This window comes from Typopeltis vanoorti, chromosome 16 (assembly GCF_054136105.1).
Source record: "Typopeltis vanoorti isolate ZY-2024b chromosome 16, IOZ_Tvanoo_1.0, whole genome shotgun sequence".
Taxonomy (NCBI): domain Eukaryota; kingdom Metazoa; phylum Arthropoda; class Arachnida; order Uropygi; family Thelyphonidae; genus Typopeltis; species Typopeltis vanoorti.
In genome coordinates this window covers 59,809,100-59,826,083 of record NC_143564.1, presented here as the reverse complement: position 1 = coordinate 59,826,083, position 16,984 = coordinate 59,809,100, and the positions used below count along the sequence as shown (strand labels likewise).

General features: G+C 35.1%; 1 protein-coding gene across 1 annotated transcript in view; it reads right to left on the bottom strand.

Annotated features, from left to right (window-relative positions):
- Positions 1–16,984, bottom strand: part of muskelin (muskelin 1) — a 411,065-nt gene that overhangs the window by 167,817 nt on the left and 226,264 nt on the right. The window contains exons 14-15 of the mRNA XM_090406668.1: positions 9,240–9,360; positions 217–284 (exon numbers count right to left, since the gene is read on the bottom strand). Of these exons, the coding sequence (XP_090262794.1) occupies positions 217–284; positions 9,240–9,360 (189 nt within the window). The remainder of the gene's footprint in view (positions 1–216; positions 285–9,239; positions 9,361–16,984) is intronic.

Sequence of the window (16,984 nt, the reverse complement as noted above, 5' to 3'; positions counted from 1 at the left end):
ATTTTCCATTAAAAAAACTCAAATGAATTAAGAGCATAAGCAAACAGTTATGTTAATAGTTAAAATGCTTTTAATTGCATTCAACTGCAGTTTGTATATCTGGATGAACAAAGTCTTGTACAATATTTGAATGATTCATGTATAGAATCTTCTTTTAAAATCAAAATTTATTTTTGATGATAATTTAAAAAATAAATAAACCGAATAAATACTTACAGACAAAACGTGAATTTCATTTGAATCAGGGTCGATGGTAGCCCTCTGTGTGAAGCCAGCAGGAGGCACTAAAATAAAATAATAATAATAAACAAAAATGGAAAATGGTTTTGCATATATCATAAAGATATCCATTTCCTTTTTTCTCTTTCCAATCTATGTCCCATATTTGTCATCCTCTATAATGATTACTTGCCATATATTCTTTAAGCTCATTTGCCAATGCATGCTATCAATATCTTGTCCTCTCCTCCTCCTGCCTATAGCCTATGAGATGGAAAAGAGTGACTACTAGGGATTTGAATCAAAGAATAGGCAGGTGACAAGGGTTGTTCAATTTGCATAGGAATGATATCGGTAATAATCTGATGGGGAATATCCAATTGTTTGCCAATGATGATGCTTAACTGGGGAGAGAACAGTTAATAATGGTGATGAAGAGATCCTTCAGGATGATCTAATAGATTGGTAATTTGGGCAAAGGATAATGGCCACTAGTTCAATACTGTCGAAACATAAAGTCGTGCACTTCAGGGTGAAAAAAACTGAAGGGTGTGAATGGAATAAATGAAAATGCATCTGCAAGAAATTGATAAGAATAGGGATTTAGGAAAAGTGAGATAAAGTTTGCAGGACAAAAGGGGACAAATTACACACCACCTGGCATCATTATCAAAAATTAACATAGCATGGTTTGAACCTGAGTTATGGGCCTAGCATGCTTCCACTACACCACTCTACTGGTATGCTAATTTTTGATAATGATGCCAGGTGATGTATACTGTAGTGACAGCGTGAATATGAGCTTAATGAGAAATCATTGTTTTGACATATTATTCATGATTTTTAGATAATGACTGGTTGTAGTATCCTTGTGTGTGACTGTGTTTTATTTTTTTTTGATATATTTATACCATTGTATAAATATATGTGGTTTTATAAATTAAAGCTACCAGGAAATTATATACTCGGCTTAATCCTTTATCCAAGTGTAAGCAAACAAAGTATGCACCTGAAGTATTTTCAGGACTGGGCAACTCATAAAGAAGCTAATGACTTCACATCACTTGTTTTGTGATGGAGGTGAACAGATGAATTATCTAGCTAGTTGTTGCTATAGATCTGGTAATGTGGAGGGCATGAGAAAGAAATGTATAGGCAAATCAGTCTAGCTAATAAGAAAAGGGTGATCATTATGGATGATTTTAATAATGGTAATATAGACTAGAATGAAGAGACAGCATCTGGAGACCAAAGAATGAATTTCTTTAATTTTTTGAGGGACAACTATCTTAGGCAGTACATAAGAGAGTGCACACAGGGATCAATGGTCTTTGATTTGATTATCTCATCAGAGGATGTTACTGAAAATGAGGCATCAAATCTCCCTCCAGTTGGTGAGTGTGACCATCATGGTCACTCAAGATTGCTTGGGTGGAGGTAGTGGTGGCCAGCCATGTGTAGACTTGCAGAGTGAGAAAAGGATATATGTGGAACTATGTAAGTCTGGTGATTATGACCAACTCAGGAGAAAGCTTGTGGCTATATAATGGAATGAAAAGTCAAAAGGAAAGCAGATCAATGCTGCTTAGGACCTGTCTGGCAGAGGCGATGTAGGAATGCATTCCAAAGGTCAAGAAGTCAAATAAGGTGGGTGTGAAATGGATGGAGAAAGACGAGGTGAAGAATGCAATTTGGAAGAAGACATTATGGAGGCAGCATAGCACATGAACAACAATTAACTAATGAGGCCAAAAGAAATCACAGGGAGTTTTTCCAATTCATGGCCAGTAGAAGAAAGAATGATTATGGAAGGATAATACTAGTTGGAGAGAATGGTAGAAGGATAACCACTGAGGAGGATATAGTATATGTTAAATGATCAACTCATAAAGGTATTTCATCCTTGTGAAAGTAACATCACATAGAAGTTAAGAGAAGTGGGGAGGGAGGAGCCACTGATGGTGGCTGAGTAAGAAGTATATGAGGAATTGAGTAAACTTGGTGTTTATAAGGCTGTAGTATGTAATGGTATATCATGATGTGACTTGAGAGAATGTTCCAGCAAGTTAAGCAACAGTTTGAAATCAAGTTTTTAACATGGTCTTAGATTTGCACAAGTTCCACAGGAGTGGAAAGAGTAAAAATTTCTTCTGCTTGATAAAGGCGTGATAAGACCCCTTTTATGGATCCCCTTCGAATTACAGGCCACTCTGTTTGTCTGGAGTTGTGGTAAAGGTGTTAGTGAGGATGAGAAGGATTCAGATTTGGGTTGATGACAACATTCTCCTTGATGGACAGCATGCATTTGCTAAAGGAAGCTTGTATTTTAGCAGTATACTTACTTACTATAACAAGGTGACAGATGCATTGGACAAAAGAGGAAAACATACAAGGTGGTATATTCAGATTTTACTAAAGCTTTTGATAGACTGCCACATGATAAGCTGGTAATTAAACTGGAAATGGGGTTGGATAGTAGATTAGTGCACTGGATTGGAGACTGGCTGTCTGATAGTCATCAGCAAGTTGAGCTCATCAATAGTGATGAGCCCAAGAGTCTGATTTAGGGCCACTGCTGTTTAATTTGTATGATAACAATATTGGAAGAGGCTTGAATGGTGATCAGGTTGTTCAGATGATGCAAAGTTTGGAAAAGCTATGAGGAGTAGAATGGATGCAGCCTTGCAAGTGGACTCGAACTAAATGGGTGAATGAATGTGGCTAACAGGTCAATGTAGCAAAGTGTAAGGTTTTATTCAAGTTTGGGAAGCACAGATGGGATGCAAAGTATAAGATTGGTGGGAATATCTTAAAACAGATGGAGGAGATGAGGGATTTAGGGATGTTGGTAGGTAAGGACCTAAAATTTTGGAGACATTTTGCTATATCATGATGCATTATGGCAATGATGCAGAGAACACTAACATGTAGAAGGATGTCATGATTCCATTGTATAAGGTTTTGATTGGACCGCATATGGATCATTATGCACAGATTTGGTCACCAGGTTTAAAAGATTGAAGAGATACTGGAAAGGGTTTAGAGACTATTGACTAGGGTGGGATCTGGTCTTTGGAATGTAGTGTATGAAAGCAGACTGAGGGAATGCAAATTGCAGAGTCTAGTAGATAGAAAGACAGGGTGGAACATGACTGAGACATAAATTAGTTGGTAGGGTCATTATCAGATTAATGTAGTCAGATTTTTCATAGGAGTGTAGACAGGAGGAGAACAAGATGTCATCCCTGGAAGCTGCATAAGGAAAGTGTGAGGAGTAGAGTTCTTTTGTGGAGAGTTGTCAGTGGTTGAAATATATTGCTTGGAAGTGTAGTTAGTATGGAGACAGTGAATGCATTCAAGTCAAAGTATGACGAGCGTTGTATATGATTTAGGGCCTCCTATGATGAGTCACTGACTTCATGTAGGTCTGATAATATCGCTACCCCTTCAGCCTTGTGGGTGGTGGGGATAGCAATACGCCACCATACTAGGGAGATGATTACAAAGCAAGGTGGTTTCCCATTGCCTTCCTTGCCATAAGTATTTATGACCATAGCCGTATGTGTTCACGGGACCAGTTTGCCTGTTTTGAGGGATGAAAAACCTGAGTTACCAGGAGAAAAAATCCTCCACCACGATACGAGACTGGTTATTTCAACTTTAGTCGAAAGAGACCAGATAAAGGTTACGCACGTCATGGACGGGAATCGAACAAAGGTCTTTCCAACCAAAGGGCTTCATCTATACCAACTGAGCTATGGAGGCTCACTGATAATAATAATAAAAATATTATCAGAAAGGATCAATTGAATGTTAAGAAATGCAAAGACAAGTGAGGATAAGGAAGTTATCATCCCTCTTTATAATGGCTTGATTACACAACTCCTGGGCTAATTTGCCTGGAATTGTGGATGTGAAAATGGCTGCGAGTTCAATGTTAGTAAATGTATGGTTATGCACTGAAAAATCAAGAAACCCATACATTTAGTAACATTGAACTCACAACCATTTTCACATCCACAATTCCAAGCTATTCAACTCATTCTTTAAGTGCTGCATGACTTCCTGATTACCCTACCTATATTTGCATAATCACAAACAGCTGTATGAGGGTGGTCTGAAAAGTTTTGGCCTTGACCATAGATGCCAACACTATCGACAAGATTTTTTTTTTCTAAGTTGGTAATGAAATTGCAAGTCATTCAATCAAGTAGTTTGTTTTATATAGCTGTCTGAAGCAAAAGTGTTGTCTGTATCCCTTGAAATGGATAAAATTGAGTATCGTGCGTTTATAAAATTCTTTGTAAAAGAAGGTTTAACGCCAAAAGAAATTCATTCGAAGTGCATGAAAGTTTATGGGCACTCTTCCCCTTCGTTTTCGACAATTAAAAAATGGGCTGCCGAGTTTAAATGTGGCCATACCAGCCTTGAAGATGATCCACATGAAGGATGTCCAAAAAGTGTAACACCAGAAATCATCGATTAAGTGCACGATATGGTATGGTATGACCAGTGAGTCAAAGTGTGTGAAATTGCTGAGACTATAGGCATTTAAAAGAACATGTAGGATATATTTTGCATGAAGAACTGCAAATGAAAAAGCTCTGCACAAGATGGGTGCCGCGTTTGCTCACAGCAGATCAAAAACACACTCACATGAAAATCTCTGAACAGTGCTTGGAGCATTTTAACAAGAATAAAACTGATTACTATGGATGAGACTTGGATTCACCATTACACACCAGAATCCAAACAGCAGTCAAAACAGTAGACAGAAGCCAGTTCATCAGCAGGAAAGGTCATGGCATCGGTGTTTTGGGATGCTAAAGGCATTCTGTTTATTAATTATCTTGAAAAGGGTAAAACAATGACTGGAGAATATTATTCCAATCTTTTAACCAGACTAGACGAAAAAATTCATGAGAAAAGACCCAGTTGGCAGAAGAAAAAATCATCTTTCATCAGGACAATGCACCTGCCCACAAAGGTGTTTTGGCAATGTGCATATTCAATGTGCAATTCATAGTGCAGATCCCTTAATTTTCCCATTGGGGAAAATTAAGGGATCTGCACTATGAATTTTTGAATCATCCACCCTATTCCCCAGATTTGGCTCTCTCTCTGACTTTTATCTCTTCCCAAAACTAAAACTCTTCCTCGCTGGTCAGCATCTTTCTTCGAATCAAGAGGTGATTGCAGCTGTAGAGTGGTATTTTGCAGATCTTATTGAGAACCACTACAGGGAATGGATAATAATGCTGGAGCATTGCTAGAATAAATGTATTAGTCTTAAGGGAGATTATGTTGCAAAATAAAAATAATTTTGAAATTATAAATCCATTATTTCATTGTTAGGCCAAGAACTTTTCAGACCACCCTCGTGTTGCCTGTCAAATCTTTCCCAATGTCATTAATGCAAAGACTGATCCCTATGGTATACCACTGGTCATCATACAATTTGGAGACCCCACCCCATACCACTTTTTGATATCTATCAATCAGCCATTCTCTTATTATCCATGCTAATATTTGGATTATAAAATATTAGCATGGATACATAGCAAGCACAGATATCCTCCTATTTATGCAGCAGTCTTCCATGGTGTATTCTGTCAAAAGCGTTCAAGTCCAAAATTATAATAGTATAACCATTTCCCTTGTCTAACTCAACAGTAAATTTATTATAAAATGTCAGCAAGCTGTTCAAAACCCATGCTATTCATTGGATCAAGTATAGATTTTCTGCCAACCCATTTCTGTATATATCTCAGCTCTTACTTTTTTAAAATCTTCCCCACCACTTCAGAAATACTTATAGGTCAATACACACATCATTCTTTGCAATAGTATGATGTGTATATTGACCCCCCCCCACCCTGTTTATGCAATGGGATCATCATATTTTTTTCCCATTCCAGTGGAATCATCCCTATTCTGAGGCTCAAATTATATAGCTGGTAAAAGTGACAGCCAATTCAGCTGAGTTCTCTTTTAGCATCAGTGTTGATATCTCTTCAGCCCTATTGCTGAATTCTTATTGAGTTTGTAGTGTTCAGTAAGAGTTTCTTCATCCAGTGAAGAGATATATACCTTTTGTATTCAGCAGAGAAATGTTGAATAGAAAAGGTCAGCAGCTTTTAGCCAAATGGGCACTCATTATTCGAGCAATCTCTTCTGCATCTGTCACCTGTATACCATACTATACCATCTATATTCAGGGCCGGCCCTAGGAATTTTGCCTCTCGATTCAATAGCATATTTTACCACTCCTTCCCCTTAAAAAAACTCATTTAATGACATCATAAAAACCATGATGTTAAGCTAGGCTTTAACATGTCTGATCATAAATTCCAAATAGTAGCATTAGCTAATGAAAATTCGTAAGTGAATGAAAAATGATCATAAACTTCATAAACTATATTTTTTACATAAAGAAAGAGAATTAACCCTTTAACAGTCGAATTTTGTTCTGAAAATGTGTATCTGCATGGGTAATTAAATTCAAGCGAAGACGAGTATATCGTCAAATGCAGAGTAAATGCACTTGCTGTAAATTTCAATTAAATTATAACAAAGCGGCAACTATTAAAAGTTAATTTATTTGAAAAATCAATAATTTTATTGCTCCAAAATTCATTAATATCACAAATATCATCAACACAACCTAAAAAAATATTGTTTTTATAATGTATTACCATTAACTTACATGTAAGTAACTCATAATGTCATGTAGAATGAAGAACTGCTAAATCACAAACACGTAATTGTGGTAAATATAATTTTTTCAGATTTTAGAACACATGTGATGTCTTAACATAATTTACATTTTCACTGTTAAAATGTAAACCTACTTATTAAAATGAATCTTTTCTTGCTTTCATATTCACAAAATCACAAATAAGGCCAGTGTAGTCTTGACCGATTTCATGTTCAATTGAAATCTTGGGTGCAATCAGGTTTCGGCCATTGTAGTACGTAAATAAGTTTTAATAAGCTTTAGTTTTGAAAGACTACACTCGCTGCTTGCAACTGTTACCTGTTATGATAGTAACATTCTTAAGGCCTACTGCAACATTAGGAGCAAAGTTATTTTCAACTATATAACGTAGCACTTCAATTGGTGATGTATTTTCTGGTACTAAATGGGAAACTACTCTCAATTCATCAAATTGCTTAATGGCAATTTTCTATTCAATGTGTCTATTTTTTGATGTGTTAGAATACCTTCTAGATTTTTGTATTTGTTTAAAAGCTCATTTGTCACCCAAGATTTCGATTTAGGGATATTATATAAAAACGAAAAATGTGAACTGTGGTATTCCAATTGGCTAAATCTATCATGGATAGAACTCGTTGCTACATCAATAATAAGAAAGTAAAACTCAATTTTAAGTTTAGTTTTGGGATAGGCTCATCTTTTGCTTCATAATCAAATTTTTTCTGCCGATGCACTCTAGCACTTACAAAACGTTGGTTTCAAATTAGGATCAGCTTCAACATTTTCCGATAATGTTGTAGTAGCAACATTAATTTCATTTAAAACATAGTGCCTATAACTAAACAACATAAAAATTTTAAATCTGTGAGCTTAAGGGCAAGAGTTTCGCTTCGTGTCTCGCCATTTTGTCCACTGACTCGTCATCAGCACTTTCTATCAAAGCATCATAAAATTCGTCAATATAATATCTTAAAGGGCGAATAGCTTTGATTCTAGATTCCCAGCGGGTGGTACTTAGTAGCTTGGGAGTTAGTGTTGTAATATGTTTTTTAAGGAATCCCCATCGCAATGTTGATTCTGAGAAAAACATACAATTTCTGAACTGTTTCAAAGAATGAAATCCCTTCACTAGATGACACAGCATCATTGGTAACTAAGTTCAGAGAATGAAAAGAGCAAGGTATATATATATATAAAAAAAAAGCTCTCGAGTTCAAATCCCTAATGCATTGTCGTCCTATTCATGTTTGTCGTAACCTTGGCCACGCATGTTTGCGATAGGAATATTCATATCTGAAAATTCTTTAAGAATACATTCAGTTAAAACTGAGCCTGTGGTGGCTTCCACAGGAATGAAACCAACAAAGTGCTCATGGATATTAATATCACCTGGATCCACTTTAACGAATCTTACAATTAATGTTAAATGTTCAATATTACTTAAGTCGGGAGTACAGTCTGGAACTATGCTGTAATATTTAGCATTCTGCAGCATAGAAATTATTTAACTTTTTATGGCCCCAGAGAAGAGAAATTCAATTTTCATTTTGAATGTCTTTCCCAAGATAATGTTGGGCTGATCCACGAAATATTCTCAATGTTCAGACATAGCATTATCGAATCTGGCAATTAATTCAACAAGCTTCAAAAAATTGCCATCATTATGAACATACAATTTATCAGATGTTCCCTGAAAAGGGAAACATTGTTGAGCTAAAAATTGAAAAATGGCAATTAGGCATTCTATTATGCTCCTCCAGTGCTGAGCCTCTGCATTTAACAATTTTTGTTGCATTAAATCAATCGTCTGTTCTAATTTAAGCCTAGACGACAACTCAATCCACTTGTTATGGGACTCCAAGTAGTTTTTAGATTTTTTGTGTTCATTAAGATACAGTTATAAATGCCTCCGATCGTTATATCCGTCAGCAGTGAGTGAAAATTTAATACTGGAAAACAACTTAAAACAGAAACAAAATGCAGAATCTTTTTCTTTAGAATAAACTAACCATGACCAATTAATACGTTTTCCATTGCTTAGTTCCCTAGTGTAATGATTTAATGAAATTTCCAACCATTAGAGCTGCGTGGAAAAATAAAATCACTTTTTGGTCTTGCCAGTGGACTTTTCATTTTATAATACATGAGAACTGCAGGTGTATCCAAGTAGTGCCACCGCATCTTTAATGAATCAGGTTGCATTAACATCTTTTTGAAAGATCTGATAATAGCATGGTGTCAAACTCATACCATAATGGTTATAAAAGAAATTAAACGTAAAACCAAAATAGGATGTATTTACCCTCTGTATGGGAACCATCGCAAATAACTTGAACTTCATCCATATCCACACTGTAAGTAAAAAAGTCACTAAGATATTCTTTTGACCTTTGGCCAGCAAAAATATACAGAAGACGAGATTTCTGTTAAGAAATTGGAGAGGGAGTAAGTAAATATTAAAACAATAATAAGGAATTTCTCATATTGCTAACTGCTTATACTATTCTTAATACAAATCAAGTTTTTACAAGCCATTTATAAAACTTTGCTAATATTTATGCAGGGCTAATTTATAATCAAAAATTCTGCATGAAATTTTTGTTAAATTTCATGTTGAATTAAATTTAAATGATAAAGTTAAATGTAGTGTCAGAAGAAAGAATCATAAATAAAATCAATATCCTAATAAATAGCACAGTAAATTTTATTATTTCCCACATATTTCTTGAGATCCTAGTTTACATGAGTTAAATTTTGGGATTAGCTATTTGGTTTAATGCATGTTATTTTTCATTTTGGAACCCACAGCATTTTTATTGTGTCCTGTAATGTGTGCGAGTGAGAGAGAATCTTCTGAATAAATGTTTGGTCACTTCATAAATAGGACAACCAGTATACTATCCACAGTGAGTCGCAAATGTGTATTCTATTGCGCATTTTTGGCAATCCATAAATTTGGGACAGCATATGGCTTGGGATTATATGGTTTGAGTTTTTGGATAGTTTCAGGAGCACAAAATGCTTGTCTAATAATTTTTTGAGAACTTTTTTTTTTTGTGTGTGTGTGTATGTGTGTGTTTGGGTATGCCCATTGTCAATTAGGTGGAATGTAGATTGGTCTGTGATTATGATATTGATATTTTTCGATAATACTCCGAGAGATCAAGTACTGCTATAGCATTATCCCACATCATGATATTCTGGTTTTGTTGTAGCTTTGTAAGTGTGCTAAATTCCTAAAGATAAATTTCTTTTCAGAGGCTTCATTGATTTTAAAATGTTGGCTATGTCTATTATTAGTAATATTAATATTGGGGGAGGGGGGGGGGCTATAGATACTTCATTCTATGTTTGCTATAATTTGCAGACTAGGTATTTTCCTTGGAATCACAGCACAGGTATGCCAAAGACTGAGGGTAGTGATAGCTTTTTTTTAAGACAAGCCTTATAAACTCAAAGAGCTATAGAAACTCATCCAGAGTAGACTTTTGCAAACATTCATGCCCACTGCAGTATTTGAAGCCACAATCTGTTGGCTAGAGAGATAGTATGCTATCTATTCAGCAACCATGCTGGCATTCTTGAGCTGAAAAGATGCCTGATTAATTACAATATGTTCACTTTTAAATTCTTTTTGCACTGAGGCACTGGAGCTGTGTGAGAGAATCGTCCAATGTTTGGCTTTCAACATATCAAACAGTTCATTCTGTGATTCTTGAATAGTGCCACTGGTGTGTCACTTTGACATATATGGCTTTTCTCTTCACAAAATCAACAGTGCTCTCTCTGTCCATCCTCCAAACCCAACTTAATCTCTACTCTGCAAAATCCAGAACACAAAATATTCATTGACATCCTCTACATCTAGGAGCAGCTCAGAAAAAATTGCATGCATTCTTAAAAGATATAACATACAGACCTCATAAGGCCATACCAAAAATTAGCTACCCTTATCTACTTGCTTAGGTAAGCAGATAGATAAGTTTTAGAGACCCACTTTACTTGATCATCCTGGTGTCCACAGTATCCTTTCCTCCTATCTTAGAAACTTAAATACTTCAGACAAACTGAAAGAACAACTGATTTCTGATGAGCACAGAAATGGTTTCTCATTTGCACTACAGCTGTTCCATGCTGCAGACCATGTCATGGATATAGATTGTTGGATCCAGAGGAAAAAACAAAAAAAAAATCTCCCTCTTATATAGCAGCATAAATCAGAGAGAATGTTTCTGGAATCAATCATAACACTACAACATTCTCCAAACCTGAACAAATTCAGTTGCATTATATCATCAAAAATCTGGAACACCATAATTCTGATATCTTCTGCAAACATTCCATCACCATACCAGAGCACAATATAAATAAGAGTATGACTTTAATTCCAATGGTAATATCCCTATGTAGGGTGTGTTAATTACCTCACAGACAAATTTGCAATAATGTACAGTAGTTTACTTTTTCACATATCTTATCTTCTCTTAACTTTTTATTATTGATTTTATTTCAGATGCATTAAGTATATTAAGTGGATCACTCCACTGCATCTGTACATGATCAACCATTATATATATAATCAACCATTCTTTCACAGTCTGCACTGAAGAAGCTCATAATACTAGCAAAACTATCTTTAACCAGTTAAGGTCGACTTTGACAGGACTAAATGGAGAAAATGTACCACCCTGTAAAAGCTGTTGGGTATAACTTTTGTCCACTGGTGTTTCCTCCTCATTCTCATACAAATGATAGCCTTGCCACATCACGCAAAGATAACGCTGATCTCCTGTCAGCCTTATTTTTGAGTAGTGATTAATATTCTTCTTTAAGTCTAATCTTTAAAGGTACTTGTGGCATGACTATAAACAACAAATTACATGATAACCACAGTAATTAACTTAAATGAAATGAAAATACAGATATATTGTCCTGAAAATATATAAAATCAAATAAAAAAATATAAAAAAACCGCATATAAAAAAATCATACATAAAAGGCCTAACTTACGTTGAAAAATTAGAGATATGTTCCATAATTTTCTGAAACCGCATAAAACCGAAGCAATGAATTAAAATAAACCTAAAATCGCATAAAAAAAGTTTATGAAAATTCAGGAAAATAAGAATGCCTAAGTTTGTTTTTAAGCTTTATTCATTTAATTTTATTGAAAAGTAACAATTCTTTTTTTTTTTTTTTTTACATTTTGTCATCAGAATTATCATCGCTATTTGGCAACGTTTGCAAACTGGTACAAAATCACTTTCATCACCAGAAAAGATAGTCAGCACATCAGATCTGTATGGTAAAGGCAATGGTTCTTCACAAACAGCTTCACCCTCGTTCTGTGCTGATTTTTTTTTTGACAATGTAATCAGTAATTAAACTTGATGATTTCACTAATTTTTTATACAGCTTGCGATATCCAGACATACAGTTCTTCAGCTCACGTTGGAATTTAAAGGCTCGTTCAGAATTTGTGTCATTAACAAGAAAATGATTTTCCAATTTATTGCACAGTTCAAGACCTTCTCTAATTATATTTGCAGTGAGGGGGACAGGTTTTTCTTCCGCTTCACTATCGTTTTCTGGATCTTCGATGATATCTAAAGTTAATCATCTTTTTTTTTTCACAATTGCTTCATCTGTTCATAAAACCGAAGAGCTTTTTTGTTTAATTAAATAACCACTTATAGGAATTCTTCAAGTTAATTCTTCAATCCAAATTACGAGCGCTCATTCCCTGTTTTCTAATAAAGAAACTCTTGAGTACGATGATAATTTCGCACTTAGTTTTGTGCCAGAAATGACAGATTTTCTTAATGCAACTTCATTCTTTTTAATTGCTCTTATAGTAGATTTGCCTAAATTGAAATGTTTACCAATCGCCGTAGATCCCTCTCCTTTTGCTATGCGATCTAAAATTGAAATTTTCATTTCCAAAGAAAAGCAATTTCTTTGGTGCTTCTTTCTCTCCATTGGGCCAAATTAAATCTTTAAAATAACAATTAGGAAAATTTAGACTTTCGATAATAAAAAGACAAACACTTACTCACGTGCAAAATTAAACTTCACGAACATTCACTGCTTACACGTCACGCCAAAATGTGCTGCTGCAACACACTGTTCATTATGTACAACAGCAATGAAAGAATTGGTCAACAACATGCAAAATCACATGCTTTATGGTAAAATTTTCCAACTGTTATACAAACAAAATAGTTACCGCTTTAAAAACTACAATGATCATAAAAGGGAAGTTAATTTTCCGCTGTGTAATAATAAACAAATCATTCACAATACGGGTTGATTACCCCAGGGTTTTCCAAACTGTGTTCCATGTAAGGTAAATAAGTGTTCCGCGAGAAGTTCTACTGGAATTTGTCATTTTAGTTTTCTAAGTAGTTTTCATGAATAAATATTTTATAGTGGAAATATTCTGAGGAGAATAACATTTGTGAATATGTCAAAAAGCTCAGACCCAGAACGTCTAAATAACATCTGTGTAGCAAATGTTAGAGACCAAGCCATGTATTTTTAAACAAGGAAGCATTCATGAATTATCGTTAAGTTTCACACATTGAAACCTTTCAATATTCGGGAAAGGGAATACCGCTGTTTATGACCGGTCATAAAAATTGCCTGCAAGCCGATTACAACAATGTGTGGTGTATCCTCTATTCTCAAAACTGAACGAAATAACATCTGTGTTGCAAATGTTAGTGACCAATCAAGCAAGGAAGTATAAAGAAAATTTTCCACTGAAATTGAAGATCAAGGTAGTCTGTATCCGGTTCTCATATCTAGTAATACTGAATACTTTCTTCACAAGTTTGTATTGTAGGGTGAAAGTGCTTGTTTCGAAACCGTAGTGCCGCGATTTTTTTAAAAGTGATAGGCCTACAGATTTAAATTTTAATATGAATAAGAGACAAGGGACTTTGTTTAATTTTGGTGTTAAGAAATTTCTCATTGAAGGTGTTTGTGACACAACAGATAGTGATTCATCCACCTGCAGCCTACAAAGCAATCTCCAGGATGTACAAAAGAAGGGAAAACTATCAGCACACAGGAGAAAAAGTCTGCATTCACTGGTAAGTACTTATAATATCATAAATTTTTGGTGATCAGAATGGGATATGCCAATGAAAATCAGCACAAATTAATTTAATGATGTTTATCTTTAATTAATGTTTAATTAATTAATAATTAATGATCAATTATTAATAAAAAATCTGCTAAATTAACAATTATTAATTAATACATTATAAACTAACCAAGGTGTTCCATGAAAATTTCAGGATTTGTGAAGTGTTCCGTTGTAGGAAAAGTTTGGGAAAAGCTGGATTACCCTATTATCGGAATGGATTCTCCTTCTGTTGACATGTGCAGAAGTGTCGAATGGTCTCGTATCTGTATGCTTACTATACCGCATAACTTCAAATCCGCATAAAAATAGACCCGAGTATACATACAACAATCAGTGGTTTACCAATTAAAGACTGTTGCCATGTGCTAGAAATTAATATTAATAAATATCATTATTAAAAACTGTTTTTGATGGTTACATAAAATAAAAATCTCCCACACTTGGGGGGGGGGGGGGGAAGGCAATCATTCTGATTCAGATTTGGCCAATGTAAAAGGTCTTTGCAACTTTCTTTGAAAAGACGTTCATATTTAAAACTGCTTCTATGGAGAAGACTAGCTTTACCCCACTGGGTAATGTGTTTAGTGTCAATACTATGTTGTGCCAGACCAAACTTTTGACGTTTCATGTATTCAATATAATATTGATATTCATTAATTTTTTTTTCCACAGAATGGCCTGTCTTCCCAAGTATGTCAAGATTATATTCACAAGGTATCTGGTAAATGCCAGCTAATGATAGAGGTGATAGTTTGTCTTTGGTAGATGGCAACAGATGAGAAATTTTGTTGATAGGAAAATATGTGGGAATAATTAGATACTTCTTCAAAATTCTACCAATTGGTTCAGAGATACCAGAAATATAAGGAATTGGAAACCTGCAGTCTGTTGAAGAATCCTGAGGTGTTGGAACATAGGAGTCAATTATCTGCTGGATTTGATTAGGATTGTAACCATTAAATTCCATTAAAGTTTTGAAAGTGAGAAGTTCTTGTTGTAAGCTTGAGCGAGAGGATCACACATTATGTGCTCTATTAATTAAAAATTAATTAAAAACTATTAGTTAAACACAGTTTTTTGAGATGTATGATGAGGGAATTTTGATGAATGTATCTGCCAGTAAAGGCAGGTTTTAGATAAACACTGATCAATGAATTACCAGAGGCTGTGAGCTTAAGAAGGATGTCCAAGAATGGTAAACCACCAGCATTTTCTTTTTCCATGGTGAATTGAATGCATGGATGAAGGTTGATCTGTTGTAGGGAACTTACTATTTCAGAATGAGGCCAAACAGCAAAAACATCATTAACATAACAAAACCAATGAGAGGGTTGGGGATGAACGCATGAGAACATGGAATCTTCCAGATGATTCAAAAAATAGTTTGTCAAAGGTGGAGACAGAGGACCACCCATGGCAGTGCCTTCAACTTGTCTATAGATCTTGTTTAATTACTTACTATTATAATAACGGAATTAACTCATGTAAATTATTTTTTATTCGTAGAATTTTCACCTGAGTATCACAGGCATCATCAGTACAGGTACAAAGGCTAATTAAACAATAACTGTTACATTCACAAAGCACCACCTAAGTAGCTAAGGTTAAATTTCCTAAATTTATTTAAAAAAAAAAAAAAAAAAATTCTTTTTTTTCCTTCAATATATATATGTGTGTGTGTGTGTGTGTGTGTGTGTGTGTGTGTGTGTACAATTACAAGTTAGGAAAGATTTGCTGATTTATAGAGTAGTATCTCCCACAAGGGGGAAAGACATAGACCATTGGATCTGTTTAGGTTAGGGTAGTGAAGTAACGTTTCACGTTTCTTTGTAAAGCCGTTCCATTAGGAACCAACTTTAATGAATGACTTTTGTCTTGTTCCACTGAACTCTATGTCTGGTGTTGATGGCATCTTGTTTAGTGAATTCTTCCCCTAATTCACTTATACCATGAACTCTGGATATTTTACTTGGCAGGGAAAAAAACTATACACAGATTAAAGGAACAGCTGTCAGCCACCCTCCCCCTTTCTCTTTGTCAATATTTCCATAGAACATTTTGAAAATACAGTCTTAAACTACACACCTCTCAAACCTACAACATGGATAGGCTACACTGCAGATGTGCTCTCCATTTGGCTACATGGTGGGGAAGTCCATAATGTTTTTAGTGCACCTGAACAGCCAATTTGTAAGGATCCACTGCACTCATCGATCATTGAAAAGGAAAACAAGAACTCTCTGTCCTTCATTGACAGTAGTTAACGGGCTACTCAACTGATCCATATCCTTTTCAGTCAACAGAAACCATACCCACATTGGAAGGTACATCCATCAACTGTCAGATTACCACTCCTCCCAGGAGTAGTGTTTGCTCAGACCACTAGCCTCTCCACTGAATTCAATCACATTCAGAACACGTTTATAGCTCTCTGTCAATCTCTAAACCCAAGCCACCTCCTACTAAAATCCATTACTATTCCCTATATCCAGAGCACTTCAGAAAAAATTTTATGCATTCTTAACTAGTATAACATAGAGGCTTTCTTGAGGCCATAACAAAAATTAGGTATCCATAAACACTTACCAAAAGATTGTCTCCATTACCTAGATCATTCTGGTGCCTACAGTCTTTCATGCTCTTGCACACTTACATAGTTGGAACAAACTGGAAGAATAGCTAATATGTCTAGAAGAACAAAATGTCATCATCTGCCCTACAGCTATTCTGAGCAGCAGACCATGGATCCAAAATGGGGATGGGTGAGAACCTGTATTTTATACAGAAGTAGATAAAATCATGGAGAAACTATTTCTGGAATCTGTCACAGTGGCATAACATTCTCCAAACCTAAACAAATTCAGCTGCATCACATTACCAAAAATCTGGAAGAATTA